General features: G+C 45.9%; 4 protein-coding genes across 4 annotated transcripts in view; 2 read left to right on the top strand and 2 right to left on the bottom strand.

Annotated features, from left to right (window-relative positions):
- Positions 1-3,308: 3,308 nt before the first annotated feature.
- Positions 3,309-4,818, bottom strand: RPL36AL (ribosomal protein L36a like). The gene is made up of 2 exons (XM_084792518.1): positions 4,661-4,818; positions 3,309-3,741 (listed from the first exon to the last, which is right to left on the bottom strand). The coding sequence occupies exon 2, from the start codon at positions 3,703-3,705 to the stop codon at positions 3,385-3,387; it is 321 nt and encodes a 106-aa protein (XP_084648644.1). The 5' UTR covers positions 3,706-3,741; positions 4,661-4,818; the 3' UTR covers positions 3,309-3,384.
- A 271-nt stretch (positions 4,819-5,089) lies between these two features.
- Positions 5,090-7,441, top strand: MGAT2 (alpha-1,6-mannosyl-glycoprotein 2-beta-N-acetylglucosaminyltransferase). The gene has a single exon (XM_084792510.1). The coding sequence runs from the start codon at positions 5,335-5,337 to the stop codon at positions 6,661-6,663; it is 1,329 nt and encodes a 442-aa protein (XP_084648636.1). The 5' UTR covers positions 5,090-5,334; the 3' UTR covers positions 6,664-7,441.
- A 2,582-nt stretch (positions 7,442-10,023) lies between these two features.
- On the bottom strand, positions 10,024-18,431 carry DNAAF2 (dynein axonemal assembly factor 2). Its single transcript, XM_084792506.1, has 3 exons — positions 16,680-18,431; positions 14,430-14,573; positions 10,024-11,432 (listed from the first exon to the last, which is right to left on the bottom strand). Exons 1-3 carry the CDS (start codon positions 18,402-18,404, stop codon positions 10,926-10,928), a joined length of 2,376 nt encoding a protein of 791 aa, XP_084648632.1. The 5' UTR covers positions 18,405-18,431; the 3' UTR covers positions 10,024-10,925.
- Positions 18,432-18,445: 14 nt separating this feature from the next.
- The window catches only part of KLHDC1 (kelch domain containing 1), an 83,332-nt gene continuing 78,842 nt past the window's right edge, over positions 18,446-22,935 (top strand). Inside the window, exon 1 of the mRNA XM_084792517.1 lies at positions 18,446-18,482. The gene's annotated coding sequence lies outside the window, so the exon portion shown is untranslated. The remainder of the gene's footprint in view (positions 18,483-22,935) is intronic.

The raw sequence follows: 22,935 nt of genomic DNA, 5'->3' as shown, positions 1-22,935 counted from the left end.
TTATAGTTAATCACGTGCACATTGGTAATAAGATTTTGTGCATGAGCTTTATTTTGCTTTTTCAAGACAGAGTTTTTCTGTTGGCTGTCCTGGAACTCGCTTGGTAGACCAAGCTGGCCTCAAACTCACAAAGATCTGCCTTGTACACCACCACACAAGGACTACATCTTATTTTTAACATATTTTAAACAGATACTTAATCCTAATCACACAGATCACAAGAGTGTTCTTGGGCTCAGCAGGAAAAGGTCCTTGTTGCAAAGCATGACATCCACATTCCACTGTTGGCACCCACATGGTAGGAGAGAACAGGTTTGTGCAAGTTGTACACAGGCATACAAAATTACTTTTTAAAAGTGTAATAAGGGAGCTGGGTGTGGTGGCACAAGCCTTTAATCTCAGCACTCTGGAAGCAGAGGCAGGTGGATTTCTGTGAGTTCAAGGCCAACTTGGTCTATAAATTCCAGACAGCCAGGTCACTGTTACATAAAGAAACCCTGCCTCAAAAAACACACAAAAGAAACAAACAGTGTAGTAAAGAAAACAGAAGAGATAGCTCTTAGGTTAAGAGCTCTGGCTACTCTTCCAGAGGATGTGGGAAGGATTGTAAACTTTGTCACAGGTGAAAGCAGTCTTGGTGGGCTTTGCCCTTGGACACACCATGGATACTCCCTGAGATTAACCTTGAGATAGACTGGGTGGAGCCATCCTGGGCCTGGAATTCAGGAAGCGGACCTGGGGACTCCACCTGGACTATTGTGTTTCTAATCGACCCTCAATGGGAGAGGGAGACCACCCTTGACACGTAACAGACAGGCAAGCGGAGGGGACAGGGAAGAGTGAGACTGGGAGGAGGGAGGAGGGGGTGAGACTGGGCTTGAGCGCACAAGAGGATCAGCGAACAGGCAGGACCAGCAAGCGCAGGCCAGAGGCACTAAGGGACCCGCCCCGTAAAAAGTGATACCAGAAGGTTCACTTTTCCCCCTTTAACCTCTTTTCCCTCTTGTATAAGCTAGTTGGGTTGTATAATAAAGTTAGTTAAAAAAACAGCCAACAGGGCCGGGCGTGGTGGCGCACGCCTTTAATCCCAGCACTCGGGAGGCAGAGGCAGGCGGATCGCTGTGAGTTCGAGGCCAGCCTGGTCTACAAAGTGAGTCCAGGATGGCCAAGGCTACACAGAGAAACCCTGTCTCGAAAAACAAAACAAAAAAAAAAAAAAAAAAAACAGCCAACAAGAGGACCTGTAATTCCCACCATCCACATGGTGGCACACGTGGGTCACTCCATCCTCAGGCATAACACAAACTTGGTGCAGAGATAGACGTTCAGGTAAACACCCATACTCCTAAAAAACATTTTAATGTAGTGAGGGCTAGAAAGCTCCGATGTTAGGAGCTCTCTTCTTCCCAAATGCAGATTGCAGCACCCTTCTTGGGCAGCTCAAAATTTCTAAGTTCTTTTGTTTTTTTTAATTGGGGGTGGGGGTTTTCGATACAGAGTTTCTCTGTGTAGCCTTCACTCTCCTGGACTCACTTTGTAGACCAGGCTGGCCTTGAACTCAGTGATTAGCCTGCCTCTGCCTCCCAGAGTGCTGGGATTACACTGTGCCTAACTTGAAATCTTTAAAAATCCAATACTTCTCATCCAAAGCATTCCAAGCTAAGGATGCACAAACGGTTTGCATTATTACATACCATGTTTTTCAGACATATTATATATATTAACCAAACACTAAGACAGGTTAGCTTTTATAATTATCAGGATGTCTTTTACATAATGTTAATTTTTTACCCCCACCTTTGAAGAGGAAGTGAAAAACTTATTTTTACTGATTGCATTGCTTATCTAGGGGAGTAGGATTTGCCACTAAATGTTCTATGAATGTGGCTCAATTGGTAGTACTTTTTTTTTTTCAAGGACAGGGTTTCTGTTGTAACCTTCGCTGTCCTGGACTCCCTTTGTAGACCAAGCTGGCCTTGAACTCAAGTGATTCATCTGCCTCTGCCTCCCAAATGCTGAGGTTAAAGGCATGTGCCACCACAGCCAGCTGGTAGCTCTTTCTTAGCATGCCTAAATCTCGAGTTCTTTCCCTTGCCCCAAACTATAAAATGGGTGTGGTGATACACATTTAACTCTGGCACTTGGAGGCAGAGTTAAAGGCTAGCCTGGTCCACACGAGGTATTTGGAGGAGTGAAGGGTACTGGAGGAAGCCCTTCGTAGTGTTAGCATGTCACTGTTCGGCTTGGAAAGAAAAGCCTCTAGATTTCTTTCCATATAACTCATCTTCCTAATTTTCCATTTGAAGCTTTTTTCTAAAGAGTCAAACATTCATATTATATTGGGCATTACACCACTTTTATTAGAATTTTATTCAAGGAGGATCTAGGGACCAGGCATAGTGGCATACACCTTAAAGGAAGCAGAGGGCAGTGGATTTCTTGAGATTGAGGCCAGCCTGGTTTACATATTCCAAGGACAGCCAAAGCTAAAGCCCCCATCTAAAAAAAGGGGTGGTGGTGAAGATATAAGTAGAATACTTACCTGGTACATGCAAGGCCTAGGGTTCATTCCTGGCACCACCACCAATGAAAAAGCTACTTTGTTATCTTTCTACATAAGAGTTGATTCGAGATAAAACATTGAGCCACATGGTATCTTGCCTGCACCACATGCATGCCTAGTGTCAACAGAGTGTTGGATCCCCTGTAACTCTAGTTATTATTGTGAGCCACCATGTAGACGCTGGGAACCTGTGTCTTACATAAAAGTAGGGCTCTTAGCTACTTAGCCATCCAGTCTTAGTTGTATAATTCTTTGGTTAAATTTGAATTATTATAAGTTATAAAATTCAAGCAAAAAAAAAAAAAAGATGGCATATTTTGAATGAGTTACGCAACACTGTCTATGGTTAGTTAACCAAAGTTAACAAGTATGAAAATACTTAATGGAAACTATCTTGAACATTTCTTACTTACTAGTCTACAAGCCATTCCAAGCGGAAGGACGATGATGACATCTTTGCCACTGGGTTGGGAAACAAATTAGACATGCACTATAGAGTTTCAATGGGTACAAGACATGCATATATTCAGTAGTTATTGGATTATCTCTATAACGTCACCACTAGCCTAGTATGCTTGAAGCCCTGGGTTCAATCCAGCTAAGCACCGAGAGATAGGGTATGGTGCGTCTGCAATCCTGACACCCAGGAGGTGAAGATACAGACCCAGACTCAAGGTACATTTGAAAACAGAAAATACCCTAAATATACAACTCTCTTTAGAATCAAAACAGCACAAGGCTTAGCAACACTAACAATAACTTTATTTTTTAACTGGTGATGTTTCTGCGGCTTCGGTATTCTCCTCCCAGACAACTCAGTTCTAGAACTGGATCACCTGGCCCTTTCTCTTCTTGTCGCCTCCCAGTTCAAAATGCTTGCATCTCTTAATGGCCAGCATCCTCTTGGATCTGCAGTTGGGCTCCACACACTCAAGCCTGAGCACGATCTTCTTCGTGGTTTTGGCCTTCTTTCTGAAAATTGGCTTTGTCTGGCCTCCGTAGCCGCTCTGCTTGCGATCGTAGCGCCGCTTCCCTTGGGCGTACAGGGAATCCTTGCCCTTCTTATACTGGGTCACTTTGTGAGGCTGGTGCTTGCCGCATTTCTTACAGAAAGTTCTTCGGGTTTTAGGTACGTTGACCATCTTTGCACTACAAGTGTCTGTGTAATCGATGAAAAGCTGAAATGAAGTTTCAGACATTAAGGATCTTGAGATGTGAAAGTTTTAAACATATAATTTGTAGAAATACATAAAAAGCAGCAATTATCAAAAATGTGTGACCCCACTAAGTACTCATCTCCCACCTAAATAAAAGGCCAGGTCTGAGTAGGCTGGCCATGCAGCTCAGTGGCTGCGCACTTGCCTAGTGTGTTTAAGCCATCCTGGGTTCAAGCCTCACCACTGCAAGCCTATAGAAAAACTGTAGCTTTCACAAAACCAGACGTAAACAGTCACAAAGGAGTAAGTCCCGTGAGGCTGCGGCAGGGGATAGATTGTTCGAGGTCAGCCTGAACTCCATAAAGAAACCGTCTCCAGCCGGCGGTGGTGGCGCACGCCTTTAATCCCAGCACTCGGGAGGCAGGGGCAGGCGGATCTCTGAGTTCGAGGCCAGCCTGGTCTACAGAACGAGTTCCAGGACAGCCAAGGCTACACAGAGAACTGACTCGAAAAACCATTAAAAAAAAAAAAGATAAAGAACAACACAGTGGGGAACAGTAGAGACCAGCTTCTTTCGGATTACCCCACGCCAACTCCATTTTCTAACTCCTAACTTTGACAGACGTAGAATGGCCTGCTGTGGTTTCTGCTACGATCGGCCTCGTTCTCTCCCGCGAGGCTCACCAGGCCGGCCTATCTCTACCCCCCTGAAGCCCCGTCACGCACCAGCGGCCCCGCAGGCTGACGTGTCGTTTGCAGGCCGCGTGCCTCGTGGCCCAGTTAACCGCCATGCTAGAGCCTCTACGGGGCGGCGGGCTGACCACCTCAGCCGCGCCGGGCAGCACCTGCCCCCTCCTAAGCCTCAGATCGCTCGGTCGGCCCTGGCCTCCGGGCCACCGCGGTCCCCGAGGACCCAGTAACTGCTGGGCAACAGACTTACCGAGACTCGGCGTCCGCGTTCGCCACCGCCCAAGAGCCGAACAGGAAAGGGACAAGCGGAGCGGAAGTCGGAACTAAGCCTGAGCGACGGAGCTGCGAGCCAATAAGCAGCATCCTCCTGCAGAGACCCGCCTCCGGACGCTTCTAAGGAGCACCAACCAGAGGCCGGCGGGGCGGGGCGGAGGGTGTGGGCCCGAGGGCCGGGACGCTCGCACTCCAGTCGCCGCTTGTCAGAACGGTCGCCGCCGGAGCGGGGCGAGGCTGCGGCGCTCGGTGTCGGCGTTCGGCCGTGCGAGCAAGGATGAGCGCGCAGAGGACGCCGGGCCACGGGCGGCGCAGGTAACGGAGCCGAGGTGTGGCGGCCGCGGCTGGGCTTCTTCCGGGACCCCCGGGTGCTGAATGGAGAGGACCGAGGCGACGCTGAGCCGCGGCTCGTAGCGGCGGGGCGGCTCCCTGAGCTGCAAGTGCCGGAGAGGATGTGCGGAGCCCGGGCGGCGCGCGGCGGTTGAGAGCCTTCGGGCCCCAGGACGCCGGGGGCCCGGGATGAGTTAGCGAGGGCCGCCGCGGGGGCCAGTTCCTAGGGCCGCAGGCCAAGGCGACGGCGCCGCCCGCCCGCCCCTTCCGTGCAAAGGCCGCCAGCTGCTTTCCGCGCCCTCGCTCCCGGCCCTGGAGACCATGAGGTTCCGCATCTACAAACGGAAGGTGCTAATCCTGACGCTCGTGGTGGCCGCCTGCGGCTTCGTCCTCTGGAGCAGCAATGGGCGACAAAGGAAGAACGACGCCCTCGCCCCGCCGGTGCTGGACGCGGAGCCCCCGCGGGGCGCGGGCCAGCTCGCCGTGTCCGTAGGCATCCGCAGGGTTTCCAACGAGTCGGCGGCTCCCCAGGTCCCAGCGGTGCCGCGGCCGGAGGTGGACAACCAAACGCTGCGGTACCGATCCCTGGTGTACCAGCTGAACTTTGATCAGACGCTGAGGAACGTCGACAACGAGGGCACCTGGAGCCCCGGGGAGCTGGTGCTGGTGGTCCAGGTGCATAACCGGCCGGAATACCTCAGACTGCTGCTAGACTCCCTTCGAAAAGTCCAGGGCATTGAGGAAGTCCTAGTCATCTTTAGCCATGACTACTGGTCGGCAGAGATCAACCATCTGGTCTCTAAGGTGGATTTCTGCCCGGTTCTGCAAGTGTTCTTTCCCTTCAGCATTCAGCTGTACCCGAGTGAGTTTCCGGGTAGTGACCCCAGGGATTGCCCCAGAGACCTAAAGAAGAATGCAGCTCTGAAGTTGGGGTGCATCAACGCCGAATACCCTGATTCCTTCGGCCATTACCGAGAGGCCAAATTCTCACAAACCAAACATCATTGGTGGTGGAAGCTGCATTTTGTATGGGAGAGAGTCAAAGTTCTTAAAGATTACACTGGCCTTATACTTTTCCTGGAAGAGGACCACTACTTAGCCCCAGACTTTTACCATGTCTTCAAGAAGATGTGGAAATTGAAGCAGCAGGAGTGTCCTGGGTGTGATGTCCTTTCCCTAGGGACCTACACCACCATTCGGAGTTTCTATGGCATTGCCGACAAGGTAGAGGTGAAAACCTGGAAATCCACAGAGCACAACATGGGGTTAGCCTTGACCCGAGATGCCTATCAGAAGCTGATCGAGTGCACGGACACTTTCTGTACTTACGATGATTATAACTGGGACTGGACTCTTCAGTATTTGACTGTATCTTGTCTTCCTAAATTCTGGAAAGTTTTAGTTCCTCAGGCTCCTAGGATTTTTCATGCTGGAGACTGTGGTATGCATCACAAGAAAACATGTAGGCCATCCACCCAGAGTGCCCAAATTGAGTCATTATTAAATAACAACAAAGAGTACATGTTTCCAGGAACTCTGGTTATCAGTGAGAAGTTTTCTATGGTAGCCATTTCACCACCCAGGAAAAATGGAGGGTGGGGAGATATTAGGGACCATGAACTCTGTAAAAGTTATAGAAGACTGCAATGAAAAAAAGATCACAATTGCAAAAGTGACAGTCTTCTATTTTTTTATATTTGTCTCAATAGGATATACAATTGAATAAAGGTATAGGAACTGGTTTCTGCTTTAATACATAAACTTCTTGTAAAAGGTGTCCAAATATATAGTAATCCTTTTCAGTTATGTCTGATTAAAATTTCACACTGAAAATTTCATTTTGGGACTTGGGTTTTAAAATTCAGTCTGTATCTGCTTAAAAGTAATGATTAGATCATTATTGAAAAAAAGGAAAGGAAAAATTTTTATTTACATCACATCTGTTAATCTTTGTATCTAGAACTTTGTATACTTTTCCACTTTCAAAACTTATTTTAAGTACAGCAAGATTTATTTAAAACTGTCACAACAGTAAAAAGTATTCCAATGAAATTAGAGTATTGCTGGAACAAACCCAGTTTCACTATTGACACAGTTATTAGAAAGGAATTGTTTGGTTTAATAACTCAAAAGTTACATTTGTTAAGCACCCTATCAGAAGAGTCATTTTCAGTGTTAATGATTCCTGTGCTATTGTGTTAAGATTTGCCTGTGCTTTCAACCTTCATATTACATGACTTCTTTCGGAATGTATTTGATTAATAAGAAAGTTTAAACACTGTTTTCACCTCAATATAGAAATACAGTGGTTTTGATTTTTTTCTTTTTAGTGCTGCCAAAATAAAATACTCATTTTTACATAAAAGGTTCCCTAATCATTTTGCAGAATGTTCTATTTGTACCAATAAAGGCATTTTAGAAGTTTTGAGTATGAGCATTACATCTTAAATCTTTACTAGCTATACATTGTATGAGTTTAAAATGAAACTTGCTCATGACAGTGCATTCTCTTGGGAAGGAATTGTTTGGCTTTCAAATTAGCCAGGCATAGATAATGAACAGTAAGAAAAGCTGCTGCATAAGGGAAATGCTGCCTAAATTGTTTTTGAAGGCCAGAAATGGTACAAAGTTCAGTCTTGCCAAGGTGCAGCAGGTCTGGTGCCAGCGGTGACGGAGATACTTTTAAAAGGACAGACACAGGAGTAGGAAGCAAGCTTTAGATTTACTGCATATTTTACATTACTTTTCCATAATATAATTGTTTTCAGCCAAAAGTTTACAGAGGACTCATTTCTGTGTAAAGATGTTTAAAGATCATTTGAACCAAAGTCTCAAGAATTATTTTCACCAGCCTCATACTGGAAATACATGTGCTTTGTCAAGGTGAAGCAGAGTTGTCCTGGTTTTATATTACCCGCATCTCAATCTTTCACTGTCCTGGCTTTTTAGCTGTTTGGTCACGTATCTTGTGTGCACGTGTGTGCCGGTAGTGCATACTGAAGCTTAGACGGTGTTGTTTTCTACCCTGAGTCCCAGGGACAGAGCTCCAGGTACTTGATAGCAGATACCTTTACCTACTAAGCTGTCTTACTTTTTGGTTGTTTAAAGATTGGTTTGTATGCACAGCTCTGTCTGGCCTGTGTTTGTAACCCTCCCACTTCTGCCTTCAACTGGGATTACAGAGCCTCTTGCATGCAGCACAAGGGCTGCACCCCAAGCTGTACTCCCAGGACATGGTGCTCTGGTACATAGTGCCACCACTGTATGAGGAGAGAGAGAAATCGGGATATCCAGGGCTTACACTCTGTATATAGTATCCTGACCTATATATGCCAGCTCAAAGAATGAAAAAGATGGTTTGCAGAGTGTTCAAAGGCTAGTGGTAATTAGTAGCCTTGTCTGAAACAGAAATGGATCAGCTCATGGCCTTGGGACTAGTGATGACATCCACAGAGATTTTTTTTTTTTTTTTACATTTTCTTTCATGCTGTTCTAAAATATGTTGGGGGTGGGTAGGCCTGTTAGGATCTCCTCTTTACTGCATTTTAGGAATTATAAATTGATTTTTAAAAAGAGTGGGCTTTGATGTAAAAGACAATTTTTCCTGTCAGAACAAATGATCAGATTTATTTTTTAAAATTTCTGTTCTAAGTTAAATTTGGTTCTGTATATGGGTATTTCGTCTGCATGTATATCTGTGTGCCACCTGTGGAGGCCAGAGGACGGCATCAGATCCTCTGGGGCTGGAGTTACAAGTGGTTGTGAGCTGCCATGTAGGTGCTAGAAAGTGAACCAGGATCCTCTACAAGAGCAACCAGCACTCTACCACTGAGCCATCTCTCCAGGCTCTGTAGAAATCTTAAATGTATTTTTAAAAATCAAACGATGTTTCAATACTTTAATAGTAACTTCCAAGAAACTACTTAAAAGTTGATTTTGAAAAAAAAATTAGCTTAAAATTTTTTCTAATTTTCTACCTTTAATCCCAGCACTTGGGAGGCAGAGGCTACAGGTCAGAGTTTGAGGCCAGCCTGGTCTACAGAGTGAGTCCCAAGACAGTCAGGGATAAATAAAGAAACCCTGGCTGGAAAAACCTACAATCCCCTCTGAGCCCAAGGGGAAAAAAAAAAAACCTTAAATTTATCTGTATGTGTTTGTGTGTTGATGTTTTGCCTACATGTGTACCTGGTGCCCACACAGGCTAGAAGAGAACATCATATCCTCTGAGCCTGGAGTTAGGATGGTTGTGAGCCATCGTGTGGGTGATGGGAATCCTGTGCAAGAGCGAGTGCTCTAAACGCCTCAGCCATCTCTCCAGTCCCAGAGAGGATTGTCTTTATTTTTTTCTTTTTGAGACAGGGTTTCTCTTTGTAGCCTTGGCTGTCCTGGACTTGCTTTGTAGACCAGACTGGCCTCGAACTCACAGTGATCTGCCTGCCTCTGCCTCTGCCTCTGCTGGGATTAAAGGCATGCACCACCATGTTCAGCTTCCTTTTTTTTTTTAATTCCTTTTGAGACAGGGTCTCTCTGTAGCCCTAGCTGTCCTGGAACTCACTCTGAAGACCTGGCCTTGCACTCACAGACCCACCTGAAGCTGCAGAGTATTAGGATTAAAGGCATGTACCACCATACCCAGCTTGAAGACATATTTTTAACATCTGTGTATGTGGTGCTTGTGTGCCACAGTAAGTGTAGGGGTCAGAGTAAACTTGCAGAAAAGGTTCTCTCCTTCCATCGTGCAAGTACCAGGAATTGAACTCAGGTTGTTAGGCTTGCCAGCAGGTGCCTTCATCTGTGAGCCATCTAAACATCTCAATTCATGTATGTGACAGACTTATATATAATTGGTACAAATAATTAGACCATTAGAGTTCTTTCCCTTCTTAGAAACTTATTTTCAACATATATATCCCACTTAGATAGAAACAAATTTTAGGATTATATTCTTCCCCCATGGTCATATGCCAGTTAATTCCATTCTTGAGAATTTATATGACAAACACAACTCAGTGAATTATTTTGAAACTTTAATAAAGTAATATAAAAAAAAAGTTGAACACAAAAGCCAGTATGTAATTGTAGTACAATGGCATTCTCTTCAAAGCCCAGCATGTTTGGTGTATGCCCGTAGTCCCAACATTCAGAAACTGAGGCAGGAGGGCTGCCACAAGCTAGAAGGTAGCACAGAACCAACCTATGTCTCATCAAACTAGGGGCCAGCGGGATGGTTCCATGGGTAAAAGACCCCACAAAGCCTGACGGCCTGGGTTTAATCCCTGAGACACATAATGTCCTCTGACCTCCATATACATGCTGTGGCCCATGTGTCTGCCTGTCCCCTGACCCCAAATAAATACATAAAAAAACACAACAAAACCCCCAACAATATTACTGTCCTTGAGAAAAATATTTCCATTAGAAAAATAAAAAAGTTTCTATAATTAAGAAAGCTTAAAGAAAAGTATCTCCAGGTTTTCTGTTTCTTTTTCTTTGCTTAAACATTTATTATTATGTATACAGTGTTCTGTCTACATGTATACCTGCAGGCCAGAAGAGGGCATCAGATCATATTATGGTTGTGAGCCACCATGTAGGTGCTGGGAATTGAACTCAGGACCTTTGGAAGAACAGGCAGTGCTCTTAACCACTGAGCCATCTCTTCAGCCCTGTTTGTTTTCTAAAGACACTGTCTCATGTAGCCCAGGCTGGCCCCTAATTCATTATGTAGCTGAGGCTGACCTGACCATACCATCAGATCTCCATTGCGAGGCACTGGGAATACAGGTATCAGGCTGCTAGCTTCCCCTCAAAAATCAACTATAAATGTTTATATACCTAGTTAAAAACACAAAAATGATATTTTAGGTGCCAAATTTTTTTACTCAATATTTAAATTTCAAAACGATATAAAATTAATCCAAGTCATATAGCAAAGAATTTTGAAAACTGAATGCACAGCGAGTCGTGTGATCTCTAATAACCTGCACACTGCCATCCTGCATATTGGTTTCTTTAATACTATCAAAATCAGGTATGTTTTGAACTACAGTTTTGTTCCGTAAGGAAGACAGGTGATCTTCATCTGATTCTTTTTCCTTACTTATTACTGGCTCTTTTAGATGCTCCTTTTCCTCCGCTGAATTGGCATTACTGCTTTCTTTTATCGACTCTGGGTCCACTCTTGCCTCTGGCTGCTGAGGGTTTCCAGACAGCATGTGAGGAGCATCAGGGCAACTGTACTGAAGGCCCACAGTGGAACCACAAGTGTTCATTTTCAGTGCTTCGACTGCTACAGCCGAATCGCAGTCTGTTGCAGAGGTGGTAAGATGCTCTGTGCGTTCCTTTTCACTTAGAGGACATCCTTCATTGACTCCTTCTTCCTTTCCTTGAAGCCCATCACAATCACTACATTCCTGCAACTGTAGCAAGAGAAAGAGCAAGTTAGTAATTGTTTGAATCGACAGAAATTGAATCGTAATATTATGAAAATCATATTTGTAAAGGCTTTGTGTATGTATGTGTATACGTGCATGATACAGCCCATATAGAGAGGTCAGAGGGCAACTCAAAGGCATTGGTTCTCACCTTTTACCACCTAGGTTCTAGGTTCAACCACATCAAGCTTGGCAGTGAGTGCCTGTCTGTGTGTGTGTGTGTGTGTGTGTGTGTGTGTGTGTGTGTGTGTGTGTTAGGGAGGGTGTATGGTTTGGGGGAGGGGTATTCACAGGTGAAGGACAGTTTTTGTGGAGACAGTTTTCTCCTTTCACCTTTACATGGATTCAATTTAGTTCACCAGTGTTGGGGGACGGTCTGATGTATTTCGATACTAATTACTGCTTACTGTCCTGTGACTTACCTTTTGCTTAATAAAAACCCATCCCACCAGGGCAGGGCAGGAGATAGGTGGGGGTAAGAGAGGGAGAGAGAGAGGAATTCTGGGAAGAAGAAGGAACTCCACAAGGGGGAGAGACCTGAAGTGAAGAGAGGGAGTCCGCCATGAGTTAGATGGAGGAGACGCACATGGCCGGTGTGGATGGAGAATCTCACCCAGATGAAGAACAGGAGCAAGTATATGGGATTACAGATGGGAGGTAGCTTGATAGAGGTTATTAGAAGCAGATGGCGTGGGATTGAGGCAGGGATCCCATGCCTGCCCCACTATGGGGGGTAGTTTAGAGGATTGATGTCTGCTCTGCCCCAGGTTAACTAAGGCTATTTTAAAACATAACAAGTGTCTGTGTCTTAATTGATTGCTAGCCAGGCCTACAGATAATATTGATAATACAGGTAATTTTAAAAAATACACCAGGTTTGCACAGCAAGCACCTGTACCTACTGACCATCTCAACTACAAACTAGCTTAATTTTCTCTTAAAATTATTTTTTAGATAGGGTCTGGCCTAGAACTCAAGAGCTCTGCCTGAGATGAAGCCACAATGACTGCTGGCTTTAATTTTCTGATTAAATCCCTTCAATTAGGACTGGGAAGATGGTTTAGCAGATAAAAGCACCTGCTGGGAAGACCACATTCAGTTCCCCCCCACAGCACACTTGTATACATGCAGACAAAACACTCATGGATACACATAAAATAAGTATCTTTATTTGAGCTGGGTGTGGTGGCTCACGCCTTTGATCCCAGCACTTGGGAGACATGGGCAGGCAGATTTCTGAGTTCTAGCCAGAGCTGTTCACGAAGTTTGGCTGAGTCCGTGAGTTGAGAAGCAGTGCAGTGGAGTTGAGTTCCTGGCAGTTCAGTTCATGGAATTCTGAGGCAGGTTTACCAGGATGGTTGCACAGAGACAGGTTGCAGAGAGAAAACAAGCTAGATACAGGTGAAGACAGAAAGAGCCAGAGAATGAGAAAGAGCCAGAAGATTAGAACAGATCCCTAGAGTTGGTTTGAGGCCAAGCAGAGCAATTCAGCGAGAAACTGGGAGAAGCCAGATTGAGTCAGCTTGGAGAGAAGTTTGAGCCAGAACAGCTGAGTTGAACCAGCCAGCCAGAGTTCAGAAAGAGCTAGAAAGGGTGAACCAATTCAGCACTAAATCTCAGAGGCTGAAAACATTCTAGGCCTAGGTTAGATTTTATGGAGGCTAGAACCTTCCAGGACTAGCTAGGCCTAGGATAACAGACGAGGCAGTAAACCCTGGAAATGACAATCTCCTTCACAATAAAAGGACCAAACTTTTAAAGATGGCCTATAAACACCTTGAATTACTACAAGGCACTGTTGAAATTCTCTTGATGACTTCTCTTTTCTGTTTTGTTTTTTTGAGACAAGAGTTTCTCTGTGTAGCCTTGGCTGTCCTGGACTCACTTTGTAGATCTGCCTGCCTCTGCCTCCCAAGTGCTGGGATTAAAGGCATGCACCATCACCGCCTGGCTTTTGACTTTTACTCAATCAGGAATGTTGGTTCCTATATTGGCTTTGTCCAGTGTTGAAGGCCATAAACATAACCAAACTTAAGGTTCAGCTAAAAAATGAGTAAATTCTATGATGTGATTTTTATGGTTTGAAAGCTGAAAAATACTTGCTTATCTATGCAGTCTTTCTAAATAAATGAGCATAGTTGGAGGAATATTGTGAGATTAAAAACATTTTATCCTTCTAAAAATCAGACTTAAAAACATTTTATTTATGGGATAGAGAGCAGGCTTGGTGGCTCCTCTTCCAGAGGACATGGGTTCGATTCCCAGCACCCACATGGCATTCACAGCTGTCTATAATTCTACTTCCAAGGGATCTGACACTCTCTTCTGGCCTCCATGGGCACCAGGCACACACATGGTACACAGACATACATGTAGCAAAACACACGCACAAATTAAACGTTTTGCTGTTTGTGTACCCACTTGTGTGGCACAGTGCCTATGTATAAGTTGTTTGTGTAAGTATTTTTCTTAGATTGCCTAACAAATGAAATTGTCTTTTGGAGCATTTTTTTTTTTTGAGATGTATGAGCCTTAAGATGTTTTTGCTGTGTGTGGTGCTTCTATAAATATTATCCAGGATGTAAGAATCTGGATTTCAAACAACAGGAAGACAAATTGCTAAATTTGTCTAAATGCAAAATTCTGATTCCAGGGCTCATTTGCAAGTTTAACAACTGCTTAAAAGAATGGTAAATTCATCTATGATTTTCTATCCACAAGGTTGTTAATAACAATAAAATGATTTTGTAACATGAAAATAGGGAAGTTTTGACAACACAGTAGACACGCAGACAGAAGTCTTGCTACCACTCTGCCTAGCCAACATGTGCTTGCTGCTTCAAGTTCTACTGTCAAGACCTGCACTGCAGTCATCCATCCAGGAAGCACTTGACACGGCTTGCCATTGGTCACACCCATCCAGGAAGCACTTGACACGGCTTGCCATTGGTCACTCTCCTGTAATGCCCATCAGAATCTTACCTTGGCATGGATCTGAATCTGCTTGTCAGTGACCTCGAGAACTTCAATCATGGGTGGGGCTGAGGGCCTTGCCTGCTTCACTGGGGAGCGCAGGACCTCATCGAGAAACTCATTCACATTTTCCTCACTGACAAACAATCTTTCCTAAAGTAAAAAAGAGAAAAAATATATTTTATCTTACGGGTCACACTTAACAGTCATACTAACAGTTCACTGTTACAGATTTTAAAATGCTTATCCCACCAAAACTAAGTGCTATCTTGTAAACAGGAAATCTAGTACTGTCCAGAATATAATTAGTATGAAAAACATGTATTCATGAGATCTACCTAAAAAGAGAAAGGAAAAAAAAAGAAGAGGAAATCTTGATGCTTTTCCTAAACTTACTTAGGAAAATAGAGGTGTGCTTTCCTTACCAGGATAATCTGACAAATAGTATTTTTATTTTTACACACACACACACACACACACACACACACACACACACACACACACACCAGGCCAGCCGCGGAGTACCTGCAGGTATTCCTCCTGTCTCCACCTCCTAAGTGCTGGGATTAGGCTCAAGCCTGGTGCCTCTTGCTGTTTCTTGGGACTATTCACTTCAAGGCGACCAAGGCAATCCCAGCTAGTATAGTTCAGTGTTCTAACAAGTCCTAGTGAACCGACTAAGAAATACACAGAGCTGGGTCAGTTCAAATATACCTGTTGAATTCCTGACCATAGGAGCTGGAGAGATGGCTCAGCGGTTAAGAGCACTGACTACTCTCCCAGAGGACCTGTGTTCAATTCCCAGCACCCCGTGGCAGCTCACAACTGTAACTCCAAGATCCAACACCCAAGACATACATGCAGGCAAAACACTAATGCACATGAAATAAAAATAAGTAAGTTAATTTTTAAAATTCTTGTATGTTTTAAATACAAGATGTAGTGGCACAAACCTGTCTTTCCAGCACTTGGGAACTGGAGACAGGAAGATCAGAAGTTCAGGGTCACCGTTGGCTACATAGGAGTTCAAGACTAGCTTAGGCCACCTCAGAGCCTGTGTCTCACACAAAATGCAACAAACAACAAAATACAGAAGAAGTGAACGGCTTTGGCAGGCTAGAGCTTAGGGTCAAATAGTTGGCAGCTATCACTGTGACAACTTGACTTTCTGGGAGGCCAGTACTCAACCCAACTACACTTTGCCTCTTCAGTGTTACAGTGTTACATATAACTTTGATACAAACCTCAAACAAAATTGCCGGGCCCCCAACCTATACACACATTTGTTTTTTGAAACAATAGCTTATTAACTTCCCCATCCTCCAGCCTCGGCCGCTGGGGATGCTGGGGTTACAGGCATCCAATCATGAAGCCCGGCTATCAATTATTCTGTCATGAGTTTAAAGTCTTTTAAAACTTCAAACTTTAGAGTAGCCCCACCCCCACCCCACCCAGTATTTACCAATAACATTGGCGTCCTGGATATGAAACTCAAGAACTTCCATAACCCAAAAGCAAAACAGAACCAAAACGAGTCACGTAAAGTTGAACATCAAAAGTTTAACCTAAAACAGTTGTTTTCCTCCTAGATATCCTCAGTCAGTTTGTTTGCCCAGAAGTGCGTCTGATTTAGGTGCTCCTCGCTTTCATTAAATGACAGTCATGTGTCAAATACTTAACTGGTCCTATGACAACTAAAAACAAACGGAAAGAAATTTTCTGTGTAATTTACTGCACCCACCAGAGGGCGGCCTCATTGAAATCAAGGAGCAGCATCTGGCCAAACGGGACGTAGGGAAGGAAACTAAGGCTCACCACTGCGCTCTCCAACCCCAGCACAGGATGGAAATTATTTCCTCTCCGGAAGTAATTTATCATTACTTGCACAAACTTCTAAGCTAGGATGAAAGTGATTTCCCAAGTTAAATATGACCACGTTGAGGTGCTTTTTTTTTTCTTTTCTTCTTTTTTCTTTGCCATAAACTCTTTTGAGAATGGCTAACGCTCAGGAGAGAGAGAACTCTCAATTGTTTTGCGTACAATTCCAGAGGTCTAGGAATCACTAAAACCCTATCTTCTCTAGTCAGTCGGTGAACCCCAAGAAAACAACTGCACTACGGACAACTCTGAAGACTCGAAGTGCATCCTTCGGATAGAATATGTGCAAACTTCACTTTGAGAATGCACTTAACACGTATATGAATGAATGGAAAATATTTTATTATAATATGGATTATTCCAAATAGTGAAGATGGTTACCTCCAAAGAACCGCTGTTCAGACCATAATACCACTCTCGCCAACGTCCGTGGCTCTCTGGAGATTTTGCCAGTACTATCACTGCATTGTCTAAAGAAATGCTAATCTCGGGTTCTTTGGTACTCAATTTATTCTCTGGAGCAAACTGCAAAGTGAAGGAATAACCCGCGTCTTGTGTGGAGAAGCACAATTTGTAACAGAGGGGGCTCAGGTCCCCAAGTAGACTTTGCGGCTGAATCCCAGGCACTTGAATGAGCAGAGTCAAACAGTCTTCGTCCTGATTACACTGTAAAGGGGGGCACAACGGTCCAATGCTCTCGGTCCCGGGGCCACCCATGGCTGGGTCCGAGGTGTCGTAGCGGGTCTCCTCCTGCTCCTCACACGCCTGAGCAGTGAGGTCTCCGCACTCTCCGGGTCTTTCCACAGGGGATTCTGCGTCGCGGCCCCCGCCGAAGTCTCGCTCCAGCTCGGGAACCAGCTCTCCTTCAGGATCTGCAGCCCCGAGGTATGAAGTACTGCACTTCTCCCCGCGGCCAGCTCCGGTCTCATCCGCCGACTCTTCCCGCCCGGTAGCAAGATCGCCCGCGGAAGTGCAGGCTGCGGTGTCACTTCCGGTCTCGGAGGCGGGATCTTCCGGCGTCACGGCGAGGTCCCGGCGCGCGGCCGCTAGGTCCACCGGCAGCGTGACGACCAGCTGCCGCCTCGCCTTGTTGTACTGCGCCTTGCCGCGGCCGTCGTCCACCGGGTACGGCAGCGAGAGCCGCAGCCGGTAGTCGGGGTTTCTGGAGTCCAGACACAGCAGCTTCCCCTTCACCTCCAGCTCCGCCCGCTCGGCCGAGCGCAGCAGCGGCAGCTCGATGGTGACCACCAGCTCGTGCGGCACGGTGCTCGGGGCCGCGTCGCGCGAGCAGCGGTAATCTTGGAGGTCCACGTGGTGACGCTGCACCACGGTGCAGCGCGGCTCGGTGGGCTCCGGTCGCTGCTCGGCTTCGGGAGCCGGGGACGCGGGCGAGCGGGCGGTGCTCTCCGCCGCCGCGGGGTAGGGGTACGGGTACGGTGGGTCCGGGAGAAACCCCGGCTGCTCCCCCTCGGGACGGGCAGGCACGCCTCCGGGAAGGGGCGTGCGGAGCACGGCGGCCTCCGGCGTCCCCTTGTACTTGATCTTCAGGGTCTTGGCGTTCCTGCGGTCCAGCTTGACGCCGAACTGCTGCTCCACCGCCTCCAGGGCCGTGGCGTCCAGCATTTCGCGGAAGCGCTGGTGGCTCCGGGCCAGCGCAAGCGCTTCGGGGTGGAAGACCACGTCGTAGACGGTGTAACGGGCGCCGTTGCCCCCTGCATATTGGCGGCCCGGGGCCAGGCTGTAGGGCAGGGACCAGTGGCTGCCAGCTGCGGTCCCGCCGCGCCCGGGACCCGGCCGACTGCTGGGCGCGCCTACTAGCGAGTTGCTGCACACGTTCACGAAGCAGCGGTGCTCCCCGTCCAGGCTGGTACGCAGCACGTGGCCCGGCTCTGGGTGCACGAACTTCACCTCCACCCCGCGCTCCCGCTCCAGCACTGTGATCTCTTCCTCGTAGAGCCTCCGGTTCTCAGGGTCCGTGATCTCCGCGGCGTACTCGGAGAACATTCGGCGGAACTCTGGGTCCTGAAAGGCGGAGGTGAGCCGCTGCACCTCCTCTCCGCTCAGATCTAAGTCCTCCAGCGCTGAGGAGGCTGCTGTCTTGGCCATGGTGTCCCACACGGTCCCTGGCCCGGACGCAAATGTGGTCCCTAGGATGGTTCATGCAGAAGTGACCAGCCCAGGAAGGTAACGGCTGGATTGCAAGCTGCGCGTGCTTTGTTGCCATAGTAACCCTAGGGAGGCGGGGCAGTGATCTCCTGGGAATGCTAGACATAGACTCTGTTTCTTTAAACCAAGCTGACACTACCTGCTGCAGGTTTTAGACTGCTGTACTTTCCAGTCTATTGTGATAACTGTCCTCATTTTCAGCACTGTGTCTTTATCTTTCTTTCTTTCCTCTTTCTTACTTCCTTTCTTTCTTTGTTTTTCGAGATAGGGTTGCAATGTCTAGCCTTGGCTGTCCTGGAACTACCTCTGTAGACCAGGCTGGCCTCCGACAGAGATACTCCCGCTTCTGCCTCCGAAGTGCTGAGATTAAGGGCGTGCGCTATCACTGCCCAGTGTGTGTTTATCTTTATCTTATTAACTGTTCACTTTAATAGGAAAGTGAGAAGTTATCTAGCCAAGGCTACAATTCCAACATTATCTGGCCCTTTTCGCTTTGCGCCAACATTTAAGCCCTCGTTTTGTCCTTTCCACGTTCAGGTATTATAGTTGTCCTGCAGAAACTTTTGGGGGCAATAGATGGGCCCTCCAAAAGTAACCCGGAAGCCCAGAAAACACAGGAAAGTCACTCCCTTTTCATGATGTAAATGTCACTTGGCAAAATGACAAACTTTGTCCCAATCACTTTTCTTGGGTTAAGAATAGAATTAAAACGGTACTTTTTTTTTTTTAATCATATGTCCTTAGGCTGATTTTGTAATCTCTTAACTGTGTGATTCTAAAAAAATAAACGCCACAAGGAACTGATTCAGCAGATGTGGAGGTAATGTAATAGAATTTTATGTTGCCAGGCTTCATAGAAATTTTGTTCTGTTATATGGCTAGGGATGGGACCCGGGACCTCATACCTGTATCATGAGCTCCTCCGCTGAGCCACACCCCCAAGCTCCAGACAGTGGTTAGAAGTGGTGCCTGTTCGGTCCCAGACCAGTTTTCTGTGTGCGGCATTTAGAACAGTGTACACTGGCATTACTGCAATCACAAGACCTTTGCCAGGCTTTTCCCTTAACCCATACCTTTTTGGTGGGAGAGTGGCCACAGGGCATCTGTGGCACATACGAGACAAGCATTCTTTCCATTGAAGTGCATCCCAGGCCTATCATATGTTCTTTCAGTCATTTTTGCAGACTTTCCTCCGTTACATTGTAGGTAGAATGTACCAAGACTGGTGGCACCTCATCTCCATTACACCAGCCAGAGGAGTGACTCACGCCTGTAATCCAGCACTCGGGAGGCAGAGGCAGGCAGATCTCTATGAGTTCGGGGCCAGCCTGGTCTATAGAGTGAGTTCCAGGACAGCAAGGGCTACACAGAGAAACACTGTATTGAAAAACCAAAGTAAGTAAATAAGTAAAACAAATAACCAACTATTTCACATTCTAAACTCTTCACTCATCTAATTGTCCATCTGGTGTTTCTATTTGAATAATACATGCTTTCACCCTGGAGGCTTGAACTGGCTAAAAGTGGAATTTTAACTCTTCTTTCAGAACTTCACCTGTTCCTTGATCTCTCTGCAGTCGCAAGCCTGGCTTGGGTGCTGCATTTTTCTCTTGTTCTCAAAAATGTTCTTATTCTTTCCTTGCCCTTCTTCTGCCAGCTTCCCTACACATGGGGACACCAGTGCTGCCTCACATGCCTCTCTTCAAATCATACTTCTAAAGAGCTCTTAATCAGTCAGGCCTGATCCCAGCACTGAGGAGGCAGAGGCAGGTAGATCGCGTGAATTTGAGGCCAGTCTGGTCTACAAAGCGAATCCAGGACAGCAAAGGCTACACAGAGAAGCCCTGTCTCTAAATTAATTAATTAATTAATAAAATAAAAAGCTCTTAATTGCTCTTATCGGAGCCCATAGCTTTAAATGTCATCTGTCAATGGATCAGCCCTTATCAGATATTTATTGCTTACTCCACCTACTATGTAGGTAAATTAATGTACTTTTTGAAATTTTATCATTGTATATGTGCATGCACTTGACATGCATGAATAGGTCAGAAGACAACTTCTTCCACTGTAGTTTCCAGGGATCAAACTCAGGTGGCCAGGCCTGTGCATGGCAATGTTTTTATTCACTGAGCTGTCTTGCCAACCTGATAAGCTAATGTTAAAGCACTGGAAGAAAAACAACTGTGCTCCAAGGACATGACATCACTGGCACGCTCTCAGGTTGGAATAGTCACTTGGAGAAATTACTATTGAACATAATGCATATAATGAAAAAATTTCATTTTTGAGATATATATTCAACAGAAACATCATAACATAGGTATAATAGATGTGTTTGTGTGCAGGTGCCCACTGAGGCCAGAGAGTAAGTTTGGTGTTGTTTTGTAGGTGGTTTTAAGCTACCTGCTGTGTTGCTGGGAACTGAACTTGGGTCCTCTGGAAGAGTAATATGCATTCTTATCCACTGAGCCCCTTTGAGTGTAAATATCTTTAACAGCATTATTGGTAATCCTCAAATACTAGGAGCTAGCCCAATTCTTATGCTTAAATGGGTAATTAAGAGCATATAGCTGCCACACATCAGCTATACAGCAGCAATACTAACAAGTACCCCTGATGTCATGCTGTATAGAGCAAATGAGACGCAAGATAATGACTATGGGTGGGATCTACTACATAATCAATAAAACCTGGTTAAGTAGAAACCAGCCTGTACAACTATGTTAATAAAAAAGAAAATTCCAAACTTCCATTCTTTCTTTCTTTCCTTTTTTTTTTTTTTTTTTAGTTTTTCTTGAGACAGGGTTTCTCTGTGTTATCCTGGCTGTCCTGGGCTCGCTTTGGTCGGCTCCTTTCTTAATCCTGGTCTATTGTTATGTTGGGTGTGCAGCTTATGAAGATTCACTGAGGCGTGTACACTGAGAATGCCAGGCTTTATATCTTGTATTTGTTTTTAAAAGACCTTGAGCCAAGTGTGGTGGTACACATCTGTAATCCAGCACTTAGGGGCAGAGAGCAGGAAAGCCAGTTCAAAGAGCAGTTCAAAGCCAGATCACTTAAAAAAAAAAAGCCTTCATAGATCTTCCTTTGGGGTAAAACCATTGGCTACCATGTTAGACCTCCATTCCTGCCAGACCACTGAGCCCTTGCTTAGTCGCCTGCTAGATTTCTCCACCTGAATGGTAGGCATCGCAGTGAAGCCCTGATAGCCCCTCAAGCCTGAAGTCCAGTAAGTAATACCACCTCCCCAGCTTTTAGGATGAAAGCCTCAATATAAATACTCTTCTTTTTCTTTCTTTTTCGATAGTTTCTCTGTTTTGCTTTGGCTGTCCTGGAACTCACTCTGAAGACCAGGCCTAACTACTCCTGACCTTCTTTACCTTACGCTTACTGCCATGCAGCTACTAAGTCCTTCCTTGTCCTATGCGGCTCTAATATCTGCTGCGTTTTACATCTTGCCTGAGCCATCAAATCGATCGATCACAGGCCTCTGTAATATATATTGCTTCTGATCTCCAGCCAAATTCCTTACAATTTCCCTTCACACAGTTGTCTCTGTATCTGTTTAAAGTCATTACTACACTTATTTATTTATTTAGAACACAGCGGAGGTCAGAGGACAAATTGGGGAAAGCCATTTTCTCCTACAGTGTGTAATCCAACTCAGGGTGCAGGTTCCACAGCGAGGGCTGAAGCTGCTAAACCGCAGTAGTGGCCCTTGCCTTGCTATCGTAAGCCTGAGCTGATGTGCATCACTACACTTCTCTACGTCACTGCTTCTTTCCCGCGTCTCTTACCCTCTAACCTAGTCTGTCATCACCTCGTGCCTCCCTCTGGCTTAGCTAATGGCAGAACACGCTTGACTCCTGGGCCCTCAAATCTAGAGAACTTAAATGTCATCTTAATTCCCATTGACATGCTCCCACCTCCAACCATCCCATCAGAAACTACTGTGTCAGATATTTCCCTATAGCTCCTGTTTGGTGCTGTCGTAGAGTGGTTCTCTTTGGAGGGTAGGCTTCATGAGGCCGAGACAGGTGTTTCTCACATGCAACTGGGTTCTCTGGTACCTAGAATGTTTCGTGTAGTGAATGCATACGGTACAGAGGGAGGGAACTGTGCTTAACATGTAAAGCCTGATCCCAGAATACCTGTGTGGGAGCAGGTCTACGCAGAGAAGGAAATGGGATGTGTACCCAAATATTAAAAATTATTTTTAAAACATTTATTGTCTCGCCTTTAATCCTCAGCATTCTGGAGGCAGAGGTAGGCACATCTCTGAGTTTGAAGTTAGCTTCATCTATAGAGTTGGTTCTAGGACAGCCAGGGCTACACAGAGAAACCCTGTGTATTTTCTCTTACTTACATGTCTGTTTCTATGTTTTTCTAACACATGTGTTATTTGGGTGCCTACAGAGGCCATAAGAGGTGTCAGAGCTCCTGGAGTTAAAGCTGCAGGCACTCATGA

This window comes from Acomys minous (genome assembly GCF_964271855.1).
Source record: "Acomys minous genome assembly, chromosome: 8".
NCBI classification, from domain to species: domain Eukaryota; kingdom Metazoa; phylum Chordata; class Mammalia; order Rodentia; family Muridae; genus Acomys; species Acomys minous.
Note: the sequence above shows the minus strand (reverse complement) of the source record. Positions and strands in the feature narration are given on the sequence as shown.